Source organism: Macaca fascicularis, chromosome 16, assembly GCF_037993035.2.
Source record: "Macaca fascicularis isolate 582-1 chromosome 16, T2T-MFA8v1.1".
Lineage (NCBI taxonomy): Eukaryota > Metazoa > Chordata > Mammalia > Primates > Cercopithecidae > Macaca > Macaca fascicularis.
Window position 1 is genome coordinate 67,748,050 of NC_088390.1, and position 21,875 is coordinate 67,769,924.

Here is a 21,875-nt window from a genome sequence, read left to right on the forward strand (position 1 = left end):
TGAATAGACTTAAGGTTTTTTCAAGTCACTAAATTATCCTATAGAATAAGAACAATTCTCTCAGCTATTTTTATTTCATTGGTTTGTAACACTTACCTACAACAGTACCAAAACTCAGAAATGTTTTCAATGCAATGTATCCTGAGAACAATAAGCTTAATCTAGATGTTTTTCTGTTAAAGACTCAAAATAAGTACATGCAATTTAAAATCCTTTAACTACAGTGTTTATTATACTTCTCAGCACAAAATATTTAACATTAACCAAGATATTTTTAAAGCAGTGATTTAAACAGCAAAGTTAGGGGGGATAATGCCATGAATATTAGCAAGCTGAATTAAGCTACTAATCCATTCAAAGAAAGGTGGGTTACAGAAGAAGCAAGCCTCTGAAACATATTTGCTTTAAATCTAAACACAGAAGTGAACTTGAGCACAGTGAACTAACAAATGATAATGGAACTAGGTCTACAAGGAAGAAATTCAGCAAAAATTATCCATTTCTTCCCTCAAAATAGAAAAAAAAAAAAGTTTCATTTCAGATACAATATGTTATCCATGCAGATAATATAAACAAAATTGGGGAACCAGAAAATTTACTTTAAAAAATCACGGCTGTCTCAACAACCAAACACTCCAGTGAAAATCGTAGTCATCTTTTAATACAGTCAAGGAAACACCAATTCTTCCCACATATTCATCCTTTTCAGCCTTTTCTAGTAAGTCAGCCTCTAGCAAAGAGGAAATGAAAGAGGATCTACTAGTCAACTATCCTGCCCCTCTTTTCCAACTCCTCATGCTACCTCTCAAGTCTAAGATTCCTAAGTAGATAAATGCACTTATTTAACATTTAAGTATGTTATAATATAGTACTGCTTTATCTAAGTACATAGATGCTGAATCGGGAGTGACAAGAGTGAAACGTCTCTGTCTCCACCATGCCAATTTGGAGCGCCACCCTTTAAGCTTATGTAAAATTTTCTCAAATCAACAGATTTAGAAAAACCAGTAAGACGAGGTGGGCAGATCATGAGGTCAGGAGTTCGAAGCCAGCCTAGTCGACAAGTGAAACTCTGTCTCTACTTTTAAAAAAAAAAAAAAAAAAAAGAAAGAAAGAAAGAAAGAAAGAAAGAAAGAAAGAAAGAAAGAAAAGAAAAAGATTAGCCTGACGTGATGGCGGGTGCCTGTAATTTCAGCTACTCAGGACACTGAGGCCCAAGAATCACCTGAACCCGGGAGCCAGAGGCTTCAGTGAGCTGAGATCACACTACTGCACTCCAGCCTGGGTGACAGAGCGGAACTCAGTCTCCCCAAAAAAAAAAAAAAAAAAAAAAAAAAAGTAAGAATTTATTCCACATACATTAATACATTTAACTCAGCTTAACAAATCTAATTAAAATTGGCTTTTTTTTTTTAAATAGGAAGACAGGTTGTGAAAGTGGACTGTGCTTGGAGGCAATGTATTAAATATTCTGAAGCATTTTCTAATTGTCAGTCCTTAAAATGTAAGAAAACCTCAAGTGTTAAAATTGAAGACTGGATATGCTCTCTGCTCAAAGTTCAATCAAAATCAACTGTAATTTCCTACAAAGGTAACTAGGTCAACTCAACATTTGTCCCTGCTTACTGGAAACAACAAAATCTGAACAATCAGGCCATTAACTTGTCATGTCCTATATATAGTTTCAAAAGAAATCTAATTATTCACTCTTAAAGAGGTACTAGTACAATTTTACACATAAGATGTCTCCTAGTTTTTTTTCTTAATAAGACTTCAAAAGGAAATTACCACCATTTAGACTACAACACCACAACACTACAGCAAAAATATCTTCCATTTCTTCACTAACATGTATATGCACTCACCTACCTAACACCAGGGAAAAAAACAAATGGAACCTAGACACCTATGTACAAAGAATCATATTCTCTCCATGGTAGGGATTCATTCATTCTTCCCTGCGCCAACATTTCTCAAGAATGCTATCATGCATGAGGTCTACTCACAGGGGTACATGGCGCTGCTCGGGATCAGCTCTGGTCAATTCTTCCTCTTCAATATCAGACTCCCCTCCTGAACTACTGTCAGTGACATCTGAATCAAATGCTTGTTCACTGCACCTCAAGTTGGCTATGCCACTAGCTGTAAATCTCTCCAGCTCTTCTGAAATTGAATCGCTTTTCAGAAAGTTGCTAAGTCCCTCTGAAGTGGTGGTCTCACTGGCAGCTTTTCTCAAGGCAGCTTCAGCCTTTCGAGTCAGCATCAACTGGCTCCGTGGTCTCAAGGATTCCAAGTTTGGCAGTTTGCTCAAAGTCTTCTCCAAAAATCCACCCAGCTGATGTTGTATATGCCTCTCAACCTGCTTGGCTTGCACAACCTGTAAGCGCTTTTGTAATCTGCGGGCACGGCTCTCAATGTCAGCCTGTCGCCGCAGTAAAGCTGTTATCCTTGTGTCAGAATCTAAAGCACTGAAAAGAATGGAAGACAGGGGAGACTTTTTACCCTCTAATTTGACACCCCCCAAGTTAGAGCTGGAGTCTGTACCAGGTGATAACCTACTGCTTCCTTGAAGTGCCGGCTGTTCCATGGAATTGACAGAAGATTTGTTTGCAGTGCTATTATTGCTATATAAAGTTGTGTGTTCTACATCAAGGCTTCTATGTGGAAGAGTGCAATTGGTCATACCCCCCTTCAAGTCCCCAGATTCAGATCCTCCCACTTCACCCCCATGAAGAGCAGATGAAGTGAGAGCCCGTTTTCCCCCATTGAGGGAAGTGGAATTGTCATGATCAGAATGTGTTGAACTTTTAGTCAATTTCTTAGCCAACCCATTTACAGGTGCTTGTGGCAGAGCTGTTTGACCACTCGTATTCATGGTTCTAAGATTTTCTAAGGAAAACTCCAAAACTGGCTGTCTCCCCAACAGCTCAGCTCGGAGTTCATAGGACTGAGATAAGAGAGGATGAGATTTAAGGACTGTCTGCTTGCTGAAGACCCCTTGCAACTTCAAAGACTCCTTTGAGGGAACAGATGTTACATCAGAGCAGAGATAAGATGCCACCAGTGGTTGCAGCTTTCCCAAGTCTTCCTTGGTAGAATTATTTCGGAAATCTAGGCTGGGATCCTCTGCAGCAATGGCTTTTCTTTTGGTTCCGTTGGCAGCAATAAGGATGTTGGCGTTGCCGTTATTTTCGGCACTGCCAGGGGACAAGGTAGAGGACGGGGGAGCCAGTTTGAACCGGATATGGTGTGCTTCAGCTGCTGCGTCAGTGAGAGCGGGCGCCATCGCAGCCATTCAGCACAGAGAGACAGGAAGTCCAGCCTCTCCCGATGCCGAGGCCGAGGCCGAGGCCAGCTCCACGGCCCCTTACTGCCTCCCCAGAGAACAGACTAGAAGAGAAAGGAGAAAAGAATGTTAGAAATACAAGCACATTTAAAAACACATATATTTTTAACAAAAGCACTACTTGAGTGCTGTTGTCTAAACTGCCTCCAGAAAGAAAGCACTCTGGAGCTAATTGTACCAGTTATTCGAGAGACCCAAATATCTTTCAACTGAAAGAAAGGGGGAGGCAAAATCCCTGCACAAGAGAAAGAATTGCACCCTTCTTCTTGTCATTTGTTACTACAGACTGAAAGTTGCCAAAACACAAGTTCGATTCGGAGAAAATCACAGATTGTTAAAATTAAATCATCTGCATTAAAAAAAAAAAATTTTTGTTGAAATAAATGGATTTAAAGCAAGACACATCAAACTAAACAATAATTAAACAGAAAAAATTAGTATGGAATTCCCGTGTTCACAAAAAAAAGTATGCCAAATATCACAGGTCTGTGCATTTCTCTGGCCAGGGAATCCAGTTTTCATCAGCTTCTCACTTCACTAGAAGTACAGATTATACTACAGAGCTAACTGTACCTCATCTGTAATACCAACTTGTTTCATCAGTTTTCTTTTCTTTCAGATCAAAGTGCTCATCAGTATCTTCTCTACTAGCTTCTTCCTTTCAGCCTAGGAATTTACTTAAGTATCTTCTGTCCTCAGTACAGCCTCTCTCTCATATTTAATTGCCCAACATCTCTCCCTTTACCCCAAAACTTTTAAAGAATAGTATAAATAACTGTCTCTGCACTCTTCACTCTTCCATAATCTGGATTTCATCCCCTACTGCTCTGGCAAAGGTTACCAGTAATCTTATTACCAAATCCAATGGTCAAGGCTCAGTCCCCATTCTATCTGACTTCTCTGAAGCACTGGACAATACCGATATCCTTCTAATTCTTTCCTGATGTCCTTGTACTATCATCCTCTTCTCTTCCTCCTGGACCCGTAAATGTTGGTGCTGCACAAGGTCTCTTCTGCCCTCTTCTCTCTCAAAAACCACTAGTATGGTGAGGTTACCTAACCCTAAGAAAAAACTTCTGAGCTGCACTAATATTAAGATTCCCATACCTCTATGTTCCTCAAGCCACCTGAAGCTCGGAATTCACTTCCTCCTTCCAGCACACTACTCCGCATCCTGTTTCATTATCTTAGGTAATGGCACTGCTTTTATTTAGTAACCAAGCTAAAAACCCCAGTCATTTGCCTCTGTTTGATCCCCCCCCTTGATCTATGTGGTCTGGGAGTCAAAGGAAACATACGTAAACAACTAAGCCAGTTTTCTTTAAAGTGTAGTCTCTGGACTTCTGGGGATCTCACAGACTATTTTGGAGGTTCGTGAAATCAAAGGTATTTTCATAGCAATACTAGAATATTATCTGCCTTTTTCACTGTGTTGATATTTGCAATCAGAATACAAAAACAAAGGTGAACAAAACTGCTGGCACATTATTAGCACAAATCAAGGCAGAGGCACCAAACTATACCAATAGTCATTACACTCTCCACTCAGTTTTTTTTTTTTTAAGGGAGTTCCACTTAAGATGTCCTTGATGAAGCAGCAAAAATTATTAATTATCTTGAGCCTTTAGTGCATTTTTAAAAAGTATTTTTTGTGATGAAAGGGAAAGTATGCATAAAGCACTCTGCTGCTTTATGAATTCTCAGGAAAAAGTACAGTACAACTGAGTTGCAAAATGAACTAGAGCTTTGCTCATGGAACACTATTTTTACTTGGCAGAACTACTGACAAACTGATTATCTGAAACCTGCTTCACCAGCAGACATTTTCTTGCAAATGAACAAAGTGAACTTGTCACTTCAAGGAAAATCAATGATGATATATTTGCTGCCAATAATAAAATCTGATTTTTTAAAGCAAAGATTAGTGTTTTTGAAAACTGTATCAACAATCATGAACTTAAACATTTTCCCAAGATTTTATTTGGGGTGTGTGTGTGTGTGACGCAGTCTCGCTCTGCCGCCACGCTGGAGTGCAGTGGTGCAATCTCAGCTCACTGCAACCTCTGCCTCCTGGGTTCAAATGATTCTCCTGCCTCAGCCTCCCGAGTAGCTGGGACTACAGGTGTGCGCCACCACACCCGGCTATTTTTTGTATTTTCAGCAGAGACGGGGTTTCACCATTTTGGCCAGGATGGTCGTAATCTGTTGACCTCGTGATCCGCCCACCTCGGCCTTCCAAAGTGCTGGGATTATAGGTGTGAGCTGCTGCACTTGGACTTTCCCAATATTTTAAAAGCCATTTCTGATTTGACAGACTTGTGACGATACTAATGAATGTGAATTTTTGATTCCACATAATGTAATGTGTAACATTTGGAAGATCTGCGTGACCCAGTGAACAATAAAATGTCCAGTGAATGTTTAAGTGCAAGACAAATCATTTATTTGTTGCTGTTATTTTCAAACAGGGTCTAGCTCTGTCACCCAGACTAGAGTGCAGGGGCACAATCATGACTCACTGAAACCTCAACCTCCTGGGCTCAAGTGATCCTCCTGCTTCAGCCTCCCAGTAGCTGGGACTATAGGTGCTTGCCACCATGCCCAGCTAATGTTTTGAATTTTTGTAGAGATGGAGTCTCACTCTGTTGCCCAGGCTGGTATCAAACTCCCAGCTTCAGCCTCCCAAACTCCTGGGATAATAGGCATAAGCCGCCATGCCCAGCCTGAATTACTTATTAAGTATTTTTTAAAATTTCTCCAAGTTGCTAAGAAAAACAAGTTACATGCTGTTCTCAACAAATTTTAAGAGTGAAAAAAGGGTCCTGAGACCAAAATGCTTGTTAAATCACTGGACTAAGCACCCCCATTCCCTACCCCAAATGAGGGCAATCTCCAATTTAGTCAAAAAAGTTTATCTTTGGAGCAATACCAACATGGGATGGTAGGCCCTACAGCACTATAGTAAGCTCCTTTATAGTACGACAATTCGAATCATTAACATAAAAATACTCAAATAAATGAGAAAACATTATTCATAAAAGCACCAATACACGTATGGGTCAAATCTGTCTATTGCTGTGTTTTTTTGTTTTTTTGAGATGTAGTCTCGCTCTGTTGCCCAGGCTGGAGTGCAGCGGCGCAATCTCAGATCACTGCAGCCTCTGCCTCCTGGGTTCGAGTGATTCTCCTGCTTCAGCCTCCCGAGTAGCTGGGACTTCAGGCACTTCGGGCATGTGTCACCATGCCCGGATAATTTTTGTATTTTTAGTGGAGATGGAGTTTCACCATGTTGGTCAGGCGGGTCTCGAACTCCTGACCTCAGGTGATCCACTTGCCTCAGCATCCCAAAATGCTAGGATTACAGGTGTGAGCCACTGTGCCTGGCCTCATATAATTACTAATACCATAAGTTTCTTGTCCCAGGGTTGTATTTTAACCAACATTCTATAAAAGAACTAGATTTTCAGGGCTTATGGAGTTTTCTCCTGTGTGCTTTCTGGCATATGGCATTCTGTGTGGCACAAATTATTCTATGTTGTCTTTTCTCATTTCTAATTTTAAATATAATACTAATTCCTAATATATTATTAAACACTGTGTTATAGACCAGTCAAGCTAGACCAAGATAGTTGTTCAAAATATTCTGAGTCAGTTTTATAATATGCAAAGGGTTTTTCCCATAGACAAACAAAAATCACTATCAGATATTTGCTTTCAATCTCCTCCTCTTTTGAATGTCAATATATAGCTGATATGAGCAATGCAAGGAGGCATATTATTGGTGCCAGATGATTAATACAACATTTGAAGAGTAGTTGTACCCTACTGCCTGAGAGCAATACAGTAAGACTTAGCAAGCGCAGGAAACAGCTTCCCTCTGAGGACCCAGGCAAGGGCTCAGATATGCTTTATGACTTATATAAAACTTAGGAAAACCCAGTCTTACTCCAGCACAAATGAAAAAGAAGGTCATAATTAACATCACACCACAGACGGTGCTTAAGTAGTAAACTTATCAAAGTTATTCTGAAATTATTCAATTCTTTAAAGCTTACAACTTTAAGAAAAATGCCGGCTTAAATCCCATCTAATCTGGCTGGGCGCAGTGGCTCACACCTGTAACCCCAGCATTTTGGGAGGCCAAGGCAGGCAGATCACCTGAGGTCAGGAGTTCAAGACCAGCCTGGTCAACATGGTGAAACCCTGTCTCTACTAAAAACACAAAAATTAGCTGAGTGTGGTGGCCAGCACCTGTAATCCCAGCTTCTCAGGAAGCTGAGACATGAGAATCGCTTGAACCCAAGCGGCAGAGGTTGCAATGAGTCAAGACTGCACCACTGCACTCCAGCCAGGGCAACAAGAGCAAGACTCCATCTTAAATAAATAAATAAATATAAATCCCATCTACTCCAAGACTTCTCTGAAATGATGTCTATGAACTTGACATTAACATATACACTTCAAAGGCAATAGTTTGATTTGCACCTTCTACTTGGTTTCAATATCACCATAGGATACACAGCATAGTATAGTTACTAAAACAATCATCTAAATAAGGGGGTGGGGGAGGGAAGAGAGTGCAGAGCAGAGGAAAAAGTTACTACTTTTTCAGAAGAAATTCCCATTCCTAACTCCTAAATCTTGGGATTTCTATACCAAAGAAATACCATTGTGAAAGGAAAAAAAAAAAAAAAAAAAAAGAAGACAACTCCAGATCCCTCTCCCTTTATTGACTTGAAATACTAGCTGAGATCCCAAAGATATTTATAAGAGGAGCACCAGCTCAAGTGAGCGATATCTCAGTTCCCACCCTGGCTCCACCTCCTGTAGGTTACTTAACTATTTTGTTCTTTAAGTTTCCTCATCTACAAGTAACACAGCCTTTCCCACAAGGATGCCATCATGATGAAATAAAATACTTTCAATTACTTGGCCATGTACCGGGTGCAACCACCCAGTATTATTTGCACCGTTATTACACTGGAAACAAAAAGCTAACATAGAAGGAATAAATTTCCATGGCTTTTTAATGCACAGGAAAAATGCACCTAGTTTGCAATTAGCTACAATTGCCATAAACCACTACCTAAGTTTAGTACTTTACTCTTTTCCCTGTTATGTCTAGACTTACTTTTAATATTTCATAATGTTGTTTATAATAAAAAGAAAACTGAACACCAAAAACTCAGTTAAATTATTAAATATCCATACAATGGAATACTGTGCAACCATAAGTGTTGCAGAGCTATATTTACTAACATGGAAAAGTGCTTGCTTCATTATTAAATGAAAAAAGTTATAAAACAAAACACAGTATCATCTCAATTTTGCTTTAAAAAGTCATTGGTAAGATTCTTGTCTTTTGTTTCTTGGCTTATGTAAAGTCTCCACCATAAACATGTATTAACTTGTACAATAAAATGGAGAGAAACAAAAAGAAAATAATGGAAATGCTTAAAGAGCTAAAAATTCCAAGTAAAACAAAATCACAGTAACATTTTTTTTTTTTTTGAGACGGAGTCTTGCTCTGTCACCCAGGCTGTAGTGCAGTGGCACAATCTCAGCTCACTGCCAAGCTCCACCTCCCGGGTTCACACCATTCTCCTGCCTCAGCCTCCTGAGTAGCTGGAACTACAGGTGCCCGCCACCATGCCCGGCTAATTTTTTGTATTTTTAGTAGAGACAGGGTTTCACTGTGTTAGCCAGGATGGTCTCGATCTCCTCACCTCCTGATCTGCCCACCTTGGCCTCCCAAAGTGCTGGGATTACAGGCATGAGCCACCGCGCCCAGCCCATAGTAACATTCTTAAATTTAATATACAGAGCAAAACAATAATTTCTATCCCACTTGACCCCTACAAAATCCAAAAAGCTTCAATCATCGACAATGTAAAGCAGGTAAAGACTGTCAAATTTAAGCAGTTCTTACAGAAGCAAGTTCAGGGCTAAAGGAAAAAAAACACACACACAAACACCAAAAAAAAGGAAGCAGTTCTACACAAACAGCACAACAGCCTATTTGATAAATCACCTTTCTCCAAAGAATACAAAGCATTAAAAGCTATAATTAACTGATTAATCCTCATAACGACCTGGGCAGTAGAACTAGGGCTGAGATTGTAATTTCTAATTTACCAGTGGGGATAAAGTCAGACTGTACATTCAGAATAAAATTTCAAGCCCCAAATATCCCAATTTTTAGTTCATTCAGTAAGTAAACTATAATCTGACAAATACAGATGGAGCTGCTACACCTGCTGTCACTCACACAAATTGAGATTCTGCAGTAAGCTTGTACAGATAAAAGAAAAGGCTACCTATTCAAGGTCATTTAGCCAAAAAAGGTTGGGCTAGATAATCAATAGTTTCTCTCACTTTCAATGAAGTATTTTAGGGTCTGGAAGATGTTAAATGCACTCAGCAAGCAAACACATTTCAGAAAAACTTCCCAGATGGACACTCACAATGTACTGCATCATACTGAATATGCAAATGTTTACCTTTACCAAACTTATTTAACAAGCACTTTTTCCCATTACATCTATTAATATCATGCAAAACATCATTGTGGGCCGGGCGCGGTGGCTCAAGCCTGTAATCCCAGCACTTTGGGAGGCCGAGACGGGCGGATCACGAGGTCAGGAGATCGAGGCCATCCTGGCTAACACGGTGAAACTCCGTCTCTACTAAAAAATACAAAAAACTAGCCGGGCGAGGTGGCAGGCGCCTGTAGTCCCAGCTACTCGGGAGGCTGAGGCAGGAGAATGGCGTAAACCCGGGAGGCGGAGCTTGCAGTGAGCCGAGATCGCGCCACTGCACTCCAGCCTGGGTGACAGAGCCAGACTCCGTCTCAAAAAAAAAAAAAAAAAAAAAAAAATCATTGTGAGAAATACAAGTTGGGATAAAGTTCAAATATGTGACCTCTAGGATCCCTTCCTATGTTAATTTTATTATTCTAAATTGCACTATCGGTCCAAGGACAAACTTCTACCTAACACAAGTGGCACTTGTGAAGCAAAAACATTCTTCTAGGATAGAGTTTCTCAACCTCAGCACTACTGACATCTCACGACAAGTAATCTATTACGGGGGCTATCCTGGCAGTAGCATGTTTAGCAACATCTCTGGTTTCCACCTGCTAGATGCTAGTAGTACCCTTCTAAAAATTATGACAATTAAAAATGTCTCCAGACATGTCAAATACGGGAGTTGGGGGGCTCAACATCACACCTCCCAATAGAGAACCATATCCTAGGGATAAAGATCATACACACACATCTATATACTCTTTCAAAAGCAAAACGTATCCAGCTGCTTCAAATACTGTAAGTCAGAACTAACTCCACACCCACAAATGAAAACCTCATTTATTCCTGGTAAATTCCCAAGACAAGACTCCAGATACACAAGAATAACCTGGAAGCATCCACCTTGCAAAAATATTAAGCTGCAGAGAACAAAGGGGAAGAGATAGGTCATCTGGGTGGCCAAAAAGACAAGTGTTACAACCGCACGTGCACTGAAAACAAAAGCAAAAATCAGACGGGGAAGAAAAGTGTGCCCATAATGTGGCTTCTACTAACCTCCTCCTTCACCATTACCTCATTACTCTACACAAAGGAAGGAAAGAAACAGGAGGAAGGATGATTAGGGAAGTGTCCATGAAGTTGCCACAATTTTAGCTGAGACTTGAAAATTAGCTAAAATGTCATTATGTAATAGGCTAGGACAGGAGAATGGTAATGTGGTATTCTAGGGAAAGGAAATGGCATAAGAAAAGGCAAGGCTGTGTGGGAAAAGGCAACATTCTGAAGGTTAAAAGAACAATTTGGGCCAGGCGCAGCGGCTCATGCCTGTAATCCCAGGACTTCGGGAGGCCGAGGCAGGTAGATTACCTGAGATCAGGAGACCAGCCTGGCCAACATGGCGAAACCCCGTCTCTACTAAAATTACCAAAAATTAGCCAAGTGTGGTGGTGGGCACCTGTACTCCCAGCTACTTGGAAGGCTGAGGCAGGAGAATTGCTTGAACCCAGGAGGCGGAGGTTGCAGTGAGCCGAGATCGCGCCACTGCACTCCAGCCTGGGTAACAAGAGTGAGACTCCATCTCAAAAAATAAAAATAAAAAAATTAACAATTTGCTTAAAATATAAAGCATATTTTAATAGAGGAAGCAGTAGAAAGAAGGTGGAAAGGCAGTTTGAAGCCAGATCCTTAATGGACAGCCTTAAATAGCCTTAATTCAGACTTAAAGACAGTAGAGGGGCCAGGTGCAGTGGCTCACACCTGCAATCCCAGCACTTTGGGAGGTCGAGGCAGGTGGATCCCCTGAGGTCAGAAGGTCGAAACCAGACTGGCCAACATGGTGAAACCCTGTCTCTACTAAAAATACAAAAAAATTAACTGGGTGTGGTGGTGGGCACCTGTAATCCCAGCTGCTCGGGAGGCTGTGGTAGGAGAATCGCTTGAACCCAGGAGGCGGAGGTTGCAGTAAGCCAAGATCGCGCTATGGCACTCCAGCCTGGGTGACAAAAGTGAGACTCCATCTCAAAAAAATAAACAATAAAAATAAAAATAAAATAAATTAGCCGGGCATGGTGGCAGGTGCCTGTAGTCCCAGCTACTAGGGAGGCTAAGGCACGAGAACCACCTGAACCCGGGAGGGGGAGGCTGCAATGAGCTGAAACTGAACCTCTGCACTTCAGCCAGGGCGACAAAGAGAGGCTCTGTCTCAAAAACAAACAAACAAAAAAGGACAGCAGAGGCCAGGTGCAGTGGCTCAGGTATGTAATCCCAGCACTCTGGGAGGCCAAGTCAAGAGGATTGCTTGAGGCCAGGAGTTTGAGATGAGCCTGGTCAACATAGCAAGATCGAGTCTCTGAAAAATAAAAATTACATATATATACACACACATATACATATATATGTGTGTGTGTGTATATATATAATGACAGCAGAACATCATTAAACATTTTTTTAAATGGGAGTGAAACGTCAGACTGTGCTTTAGAGAGACCAGTTGGGTAGGATGGATTAAAAGTAAAAAAGCATCTACAGACGGCAAAGACCAATAAAGAAGCTACCACAATAATCCAGATAAGATGCAATGAGAACTTCAACCAGAACATAATAGTCAAATTCTCTACCAAAGCTTAAATCCAGAAATGTGAAGGGGCCAAAGTCTAACAAAAAGGCCAAATACATGACAAACAAAAATGTGATGGCTTATAAAGAACGGAAAGAAACCTCTCTTTTCCTTCATAACTTCATCTCCTTTGTGATGAAATCCTTCGTTTTTCACTTCTTCATTTCCCACAAAGCTTTTCAGGTTTGGTATATCATCTTCGTATTTCTAACATTATCAATCCAATCCATCAGCTCCTGTCTAGATTATCACAACAGCTTCCTGACTAGTGCCTCAGTGCCCCAAACTTTCCTTTACCTTTTTATCATCTCACTTTCCTACTCTGAATGAGTTCCTCACACTTTTTTTTTTTTGGAGACGAAGTCCCTCTCTTGTCCCCCAGGCTGGAGTGCCATGGCACGACCTCAGCTCACTGCAACCTCTGCCTCCCAGGTTCAAGCGATTCTCCTACCCCAGCCTCCTAAGCAGCTGGGATTATACAGGTGCCCGCCACCACATTCAGCTAACTTTTTTGTATTTTTAGTAGAGACGGAGTTTCACCACATTGGCCAGGCTGGTTTCCAACTCCTGACCTCAGGTGATCCACCTGCCTCAGCCTCCCAAAGTGCTGGGATTACAGGCGTGAGCCACCATACCCAGCCCCTCACACCTTTTTAATGAGTTCACATTCTTCAAGATGAGACTTATAATAACGTCAGAGCAAGTACATCAATTGATACAGACCCAGAACTCCCCACAGATTCCCAACTCCATATCTTTGCTTATGTTGCTACCTCTACCTGGAAGCTCCTTCTTCTATTTTTTTTTTTTTGTCCCCAAACTAATTTTTCAATACATAGCATCTCCACAAACTTCTTAGACTCTTTCAATTCATATCACTTTCTTCCTGCTTGAATTGTATAATGCACTTAAAGTCACTATCATTCAGTTCAAATTATCTGAATTTTCCCTAATTGTTAACTAATTCTATTTCCAAGACAAAGTTCCTTAACAGCACCCTTCTTTAGCATGCTAACTTTATCTAGAGCTTGGTACATAGTAAGCACTGTAAGCCCTAAATGACTGGACTAGAGAAGTCAAAAAGGCCTCGTGGGGGTTTCCCTCAAGTGTAAAATTTTACTAAGAAGAGAAAGAGGAGGAAACACGAATCAAAAAATTGACACAATCAAAATAATGGGAAAGACGTGAGGCATGATCCATAGAACAACTTGTATGAATCGGGTGGTATACGTACAGCTTCTGAAGAGAAAGAGAGGAAAAGAACAGCTACACACTGATCTGTGATGAAGTACTGCAAGCTACATTATGGAATGTACTACAAAGTATTTATTTTACACATAAAGAAAAGTAGATTTGTTGTGGAATACAAAGGGGAAGGAGAGACAAAAATTTTACTATAAAACAAAGAGATAATGTGTGTCACCCCACAAGACCATCATCAATCTCATTGGCCAATAGGACTTCTTAACTGAAAACGCTTTATATTACTAAAGGAGTAATTCCTGAGTGCAGGATACGTTATTACAAATGTTGTTCACCAACATTAATTAGCCTTTTACTATGTCAACTACTATGCTAATACCTTACATATACTCTCTTATTTAATCTTCACAATAACAATGTAAGGTAAGTACTACTGTCCTCATTTTATAGATGCTCAAAGAAGTTAAGTAATTTGACCATGATCACACAACTACGAAGTTGCAGGGGCAGGATCCATAATGCTAAAGTAGTTAACGCTTTTAACTACTACACTAGATAGTTTAAGGCTTAAACTGAAAGGGTCCCAACTGCCTGAGAGTAAATTCTGAATTTTAGTCTTTAGAGGAAAGTCAAAGAACACCAACTACCTACTGAGTATCTCCAATAAATATTAAAATGCCTAGAGTATTCAAAGCACCACAGTAAGTACATACAAGGATGACAAGCAGAAGTAAAGACAGACACTACTGTGTGATTTGGGGGCGGGGGGACAATCCTCATACAGGCTGAGAAGTAGGCGGAGTCAGAAAAGGCTTTTCAGAAAAAAGAACATCTAGGCTGAAACCTAAAGAATGAGTAGGAGTTGGGTGCAGTGGCAGGCGCCTGTATTCCCAGTTACTCAGGAGGCAGGAGGATGGCTTCAGCCAAGGAGTTCAAGGCCAGCCTAGGCAACATAGCCCCCATCAAAAAAGCCACCCAAACAAAAACACTTCTTTTTTTAAAGTAAATGATGGCCAAGCATGGTGGCTCACACTTGGGAGGCCAAGGCAGGAGGATTGCCTGAGCCCAGGAGGAGTAGTCTGAGACCAGCCTAGACAACACACTGAGACCCAGTCTCTAACAAAATAATAATTAGCTGGGCATAGTGAGAGGGTCACTTGAGCCTGGCAGGTGGAAGTTGCAGTGAGCTGTGATTACACCACCGCACTCCAGCCTGGGTTACAGAGCGAGATTCTGTCTCAAAAGAAGGAAAAGAGGAGATGGGAGGGGAGAGAAGAGGAGAGAGGGGAGGGGGAGAGAGGAGGGGAGAGGAGAGGAGGGGAGAGAAGAAAAGGAGGGAAAGGAAGAGGGAGGGAGGGAGGGAAGGAGTATAGGAATGGAGGGAGTAGGGCCGGGAAAGGTGGCTCACGCCTGTAATTCCAGCACTTTGGGAGGCCAAGGCAGGCAGATTACTTGAGATCAGGAGTTCGAGAACAGCCAGGCCAACACAGCGAAACCCCATCTCTACTATAATAAAAATAGAAACAATTAGTCGGGTGTGGTAGTGCATGCCTGTAATCCCAGCTATTCAGAAGGCTGAGGTACGAGAATCACTTGAATCCGGGAGGCAGAGGCTGCAGTGAGCTGAGATCACACCACTGCACTCCAGCTTGGGTGACAGAATGAGACTGTCTCCAAAAAAAAAAAAAAAGAAAGAAATGAGTAGAACTCAGCATTGCCTATACAACTACTTCAAGCATACCATATTCAAAACCCATTCCCCGCCCCAACACCAAATCTAAAACTTCCTCCTGCTCCTCAACATTGTCTATGTGAGTGAATCATGACCTCAATCACCAACTTACTTTTTACCATAAATATTTAATTTAAACATCTACTAAATGCCAGATACAAGATAGTAAAATATAAATTAGGTGTGAAGGTAGCCTTGATTGATACAGTACTGTATTTCACCTGAAGGGGTCAAGGAAGGCTTCTAGAAAAGATAACATACTAACTGAATTTTGAAGGGTGAGTTGGTGCACAGAGGGTGAGAGTTGGCAACACACAGAATGATAGGCACATTCATTCCATCCTTAGTGCCACTGCCCTAGTGCAGAGCCTCATTGTGTACTACAGTAATTCAGGCAGTAATAATCTCCCAACTATTCTTCCTTCTTCCTGTCTCAGCAAGCCTATCTAATCTAGCGTACACTACCCAAAATGATTATTAGAAAGGGAAGAAAAAATGAAAGGAGGGGGTAAACCTAAATCTAACCGTTTAAAATCGTTCACTGACTCTAGAGTAAGGATGAGGCCAAATTCCCCACACACCATTATCTGCCCCCTTTTACAATCGACCTCATCTCCAGCCTGTCCTCATTACAGCCACGTGAAACGTACTTTCCCTGGCTCTTCTATGCCCCTGCACCTTTACTCATGCTACTCTTTCAAGGTTCAGCTCAAGGTTACATACATGCTCTTTCAAGTATTCCCCATTACTCCCAGGTTGAGGTGGGGTCCCTCCCTCTAGGCTCTTACTGCACTCCCATGACACCCTGGCTATTGCTCATGGTACAATATAAACTCACAAATTTGCCATCTCTTTCTTCCCTAGACTATGTACTTTTTTTTTTTTTTTTTTTTTGAGACACAGCCTCTCATTGTCACCACGGCTGGAGTGCAGTGGCACAATCTCGGCTCACTGCAACCTCCGCCTCCTGAGTTTAAGCAATTCTTCTGCCTCAGCCTCCCGAGTAGCTAGGATTACAGGCACCCACCACCACATCCAGCTAATTTTTTGTATTTTTCAGTAGAAACAGGGTTTCACCATGTTGGCCGGGCTGGTCTCAAAGTCCTGACCTCGTGATTCGCCAGCCTCGGCCTCCCAAAGTGCTGGGATTACAGGCATGAGCCACCGTGCCTGTCCGACTATGTACTTCTTAAAAAGGAGGGTTATAGCTTGTTTTATCTCTGTCCCCTACATGCAGCACAATGCCTGGCAAACAGCAGACCAACACACACTAAGCAACCTGAGCATTCTATGCTAAACCCATCAGATGAAGATCCATTAGGATGTTAATGGGGATGTCTGAAGTGATCAACCACCTAACAAGAACGGGCATCAGCTGAACCTAGGATAGACTTCACCCACCACAAGTTCCAGTTATTTACTTGACCAAGCACCTGTACTCAGACTGGGAAACCTTTTAATTACACTTTTTAAGCTATTACTAAATTTGGTTACATAGTATTATAAAGGTAATAGCCATCAAAATCACAAATGTAAATGCTCAAACTTTTACCCAGCAACTGCACTTCTAGAAATCTATCCAACAGAAATATTCTCATAGGTACTCAAAGATGTATACACAATGCTTTCACTCAAGAACTGTAATACAAAAAAAAAAAAACTAATTAAAAAGATCAAGCCATATAACAACTATGATCCCATTAAATATATATACATGGATAGGCTGGGCACCATGGCTCATGCCTGTAATACCAGCTACTCTAGAAGCCAAGGTGGGAGGACTGCCTGGGTCCAGGAGTTCAAGACCAGCCTGGGCAACACAGCAAGATACTATCTCAAGAAAACATTTTTTTCTGAAGGATGTCTATATATCAAACTATTAATGGTGTTTATCCTATTTTTGTGCTATGACTGAATTCCAATTTCCTACCAGTCTTTAGCTCACAAAAGATAAAGAGAAAAAAAATTATACTTTTTATCATATCTCTTTCCAACAAGCCCTAATAGTTGGTGTAAGTGCTCCTGAACAATCCTAAAATCAGCGACTTCTTGAAGATTTTAAGAATTCTAAAGGAGGCCAGGCACGGTGGCTGATGCCTGTAATCCCAGCACTTTGGGAGGCCGAGGCGGGCGGATCACAAGGTCAGGAGATCGAGACCATCCTGGCTAACACGGTGAAACCTCGTCTCTACTAAAAATACAAAAAAAAAAAAATTAGCTGGGTGTGGTGGCAGACGCCTGTACTCCCAGCTACTCAGGAGGCTGAGGCAGGAAAATGGCGTGAACCTGGAAGGCAGAGCTTGTAGTGAGCTGAGATGGCACCACTGCACTCCAGCCTGGGGGACAGAGCGAGACTCCGTCTCAAAAAAAAAAAAAAAAAAGAATTCTAAAGGTCCATGGCCAAATTCCTGAGTTCCCACTGAAACCTACTTTATCCCTTTAGAGAAAAGTCAATTAATGACTTTTAAAAGTACATTTTTCCGATGCCAATAAAATGTTAAGTCTTATATGTTAATGTTAATACTTATATCCATTTTTCATTCTCTTGGGAGGCAAGGGGTAAGGAGTAAATCACTAAGTGCAAAAAAAATACAGTCCAATTTTTTGGAGACATGCTTAAGGTCTTCAAAGAGCTTCAGTTCTCCATGGTAACAAATGGAGAGTTTAATGAAACTTTCCTGACAGTTCAACTTATTAGGCTAGTATTTATTTTCTTTTTTTTTTGAGACGGAGTCTCTCTCTGTTGCCCAGGCTGGAGTGCAGTGATGTGATCTCAGCTCACTACAACCTCCACCTCCCAGGTTCAAGCAATTCTCCTGCCTCAGCCTCTTGAGTAGCTGGGACTACGGGCATGCACCACCATGTCCAGCTAATTTTTTCTGTAATTTTTTTTTTTTTTTTAAAGTAGAGACAGGGTTTCACCATGTTAGCCAGGCTGGTCTCAAACTCCTGACCTCAGGGGATCCGCCTCGGCCTCCCAAGGTGCTGGAATTACAGGCGTGAGCCACCGCGCCCAGCCCAGACTGGTATTTCTATGAAGTGTCTCTCCTAGACTAGCAAACCAGAAACTAGCTACAGTAAAGAGGCATTGAGCCTCTTTCCCTTCACACCCTCTGGTGGAGGTGCTAACAAACAGTCACAAAGGCCAAATAACAAGTAGCAAGAGGAAAGTCTGGATATGAGTTGTTAGCAATTTTTGGTTTAACGTCCTAACAACAAAATTGTTATTCATCTTTTTTATTCCCTAATACTTTAACCAAGTCAAACCTTAAGCTGTTCCCTTTTTAAAAAGGAATTAAAAGGTGAGGGACTCCATTAAGTTTGATGTCACTCAAGCAACTTTTTCCAAATAAGAGCAGAATCTGCTGTAATTAAAATTCAGAGTAAGATCTCATTTTGGATTCCTGGTTCAAGTTACAAGAACCAGAGTTTTTAAAATAACATTTAGATAAAACTGCATTCAATCTACCTCCACTTTACATTTCCTGACTCTCAAAATCTTGGAAAGAAACTTTAATTGTAAAAAAATTACAGCCAGGAAAATAAAAAAAGGGCAAGTTCACAGTCAACAACGATAAAATACATAACTAAATAATTTCCTAGTAAAGGGCTTTCAAATGTTAACACTCTGTGGAAGCGGCTTAAAATCTTGGAAAAGCAAGGCTTGCAGAAAGTAACAATTATTAAACAACTATTTTGCCACACTGTGCTACTAAATGGGGAAACAAGTATTTAAAAGGTCTCCTCCACCTTAAAGGGACTCTTTGCATAAAGGTTTAAAATCTTTATATAAAATGTCTGATTTCTTTCTTTCAGACTGCCCAAACTCATTTGTTTTTCATTCATAAACATGAGCTGTGTTTTCTACTTTGGTCAAGTCAGTTTCCGCACTCTATTTTAGCTTTACCTTTATTCTACCAAAGACAAGAAAATGCTTAATAAAGAAAAATATATATTGCAGCTCTTTTTGGAGCCCAGGTATTTTGGCAAATCACACCTTTTGGCTTACTTTCTCCTAGGTATTTTGTTCTACATCCTAAAAGGCACAAGGCTTAGCAAAGAAACAAATAACAGTTACCCCCTGCCATACTAGTCCTCTCCTATGACCCACAATTCTCCCCTCAACCTGCAAGTGACACCCAAGGATATCACTTACCTCCTATATCTTCTGATAGCCTTCAAACGCTGGTGAATGCTAGTACAGTGGATATTTCTCTTTTCTAATTCACACTGTCTTCTACAGCCATAGTGTGGTTCAACTGAGTTTTGATCTCACATTTCAGGGAATGGGAAGTACTGATGAGGGAATCTTGTGTTATAAACTATTGTTCTGCACAACTTTTAGCATGCCCAGAGGCTTATCAGCATAAAAACTATAATTTAAACATACATCTTCAGAAGCAACATGAGAACTAAAAAAAGTCTTAAAACAGACTTCCAAGAAACAGTTATAAAGTCCAATTTTAGGAAAAAGACATGGTCCAAGTGTTCTTTGCACTAACACAGTAGGCAAGCCAGGTTGTTTGGGGCCATTTTACTTAAGAACCTGCCCTGTACTCCTTTCTTAAGGTAAGTAAATAAAGAGGCACTAAGGTTAAATATGCTTCCCAAGACGTAGAATAATCAAATCAATCAAGTAGAAACATTTAAAATGAAGAGTACGAACGAAAAGCTGCTTTAAAACTCTAAGTAAGACAAGCAAGGGGCCGGGCCGGATGGCTCCTGCATGTAATCCTAGCACTTTGGGAGGCTGAGGCAGGTGGATCACCTGAGGTCAGGAGTTCAAGACCAGCCTGGCCAACATGGTGAAACCCCATCTCTACTAAAAATAGAAAAAAATTAGCCAGGCATGGTGGTGGGCACCTGTAATGCCAGCTACTCGGGAGGCTGAGGTAGAAGAATTGCTAGAACCCTAGGGGCGGAGGTTGCAGTGAGCCCAGAACGTGCCATTGCACTCCAGCCTGGGCAACAGAGCAAAGATTCTGTTTCAAAAAAAAAGACAAGATTGAATGCTCCTGTTGCTCAGGAGGCTAAAGCAGGAGGATCACTTGAGCCCTGGAGTTCAGGCACTCTAAACTGTAGCGCACATGATTACATCTATGCATGCCAGCCTGGGAATCACAGCCAGACCCGGAGACCTCATCTCTAAAATGAAAAAGAAACAATCTCTAAACCACTCAGTAAGATTTACTCTGGGGCAATTAACAGACAACCACATACTTAGTTTGCCCTAGTCCCTCCCCTCTAAACTCAAGGGATGAAACGGAGAGGTCTTTGTTGGGGGGTGGAGAGGGACAATAAAACGTAAAACTATATACATCTATCTAGAAAGAAAGTCGCTTATCTCTGTCTTAATGGACTCGCCAAGAATAAAAAAATAGCCCCTACCTATCTCCCCACCAGCTGAAAAAATATAAAAGGAATAAGCATTACTCTTTAAACATGGCGTTTACTATTACTATTGTTCAGAAAATCCAGTGTGGATTAGTTTGGTGTTTTTAAGCACACTTTAAAAATTGCTTGTCTAGGCTAGGCGTGGTGGTCCATGCCTGTAATTCCAGCACTTTTGGGAGGCCGAGGCAGGTGGATCATTTGAGGTCAGGAGTTCGAGACCAGCCCGGTCAACATGGTGAAACCCCCATCTCTACTAAAAACACAAAACGTAGCTGGGCGTGGTGGCACACGCCTGTAGTCCCTGTTACTCAGGAGGCTGAGGCACAAGAATCGCTTGGACCTGGGAGGCGGAGGCTGCAATGCGTTGAGATGGCACCACTGCACTCCAGCATGGGCAACAGAACGAGACCCTGTCTCCAAAAAAAAAAAATTGCTTGTCTGATATAACAAGGAGCTAAGCTTTAATCACAGAGGGGCCTAATTAGAACCACTCAATACTAAAATGCCTTCTCAAACAACCACAACACCCCTACGTTTAGAGACTACACAAATCAGGTCGTAACAAACAGAAGGAACCTAAAACTTACTCACTTTAAAATGCAATTAAAATCTGCGGTCCACTCAATACTCTTCAGAAGATGCAGAGACAATGGTTACAATGTAGCGTTACTAGAGATGGAAGAGCAGCCTTAGTGGCAGTGAAGAAAAAAGTTTAGTACAGTTATTTCACTTTCTTCTTACCTTGATATAAGTTCACAAGTGAACTAAAGGCCTACTCATTTTTTAACTTCCAGAATTTTCCTCACCAGGAAACACTCACCTAACAAAGAGTGCTCTGCAGGTTTAACCAGAGAAATAACATGTGTAGGCAGAAGGAAAGAAAATCAGACAAAAATTTAACATCTCACGCTGGTAAAGCACCAAAGTCAAATACGAATGTTCTGAATGTGACTTTCAGAAATGATGCAAGAAAACTTCTAAAATACTTCACTTCAGTAGATTCATATAGATGGAAAGACCGAAAATCCCACCCTACCACAAAGCTCTAATAATTAA

The 21,875-nt window shown here is 41.1% G+C and overlaps 2 protein-coding genes across 24 annotated transcripts in view; one reads left to right on the top strand and one right to left on the bottom strand.

Moving 5' to 3' along the window:
• KANSL1 (KAT8 regulatory NSL complex subunit 1) overlaps positions 1-21,875 on the bottom strand; it is a 196,771-nt gene that overhangs the window by 139,173 nt on the left and 35,723 nt on the right. For 22 of the 23 annotated variants that reach the window (XM_074019992.1, XM_074019989.1, XM_065531764.2 and 19 more), the window contains one exon: positions 2,007-3,390. In XM_074019992.1, the coding sequence (XP_073876093.1) occupies positions 2,007-3,295 (1,289 nt within the window). In that variant the 5' untranslated portion in view covers positions 3,296-3,390. Of the gene's footprint in view, positions 1-2,006; positions 3,391-21,875 lie in introns of those variants that run through there. The other variant, XM_065531770.2, reaches the window with a different exon arrangement.
• The window catches only part of LOC141408732 (uncharacterized), a 29,190-nt gene continuing 27,827 nt past the window's right edge, over positions 20,513-21,875 (top strand). The window contains exon 1 of the mRNA XM_074018136.1: positions 20,513-20,605. Within this exon, the coding sequence (XP_073874237.1) occupies positions 20,513-20,605 (93 nt within the window). The remainder of the gene's footprint in view (positions 20,606-21,875) is intronic.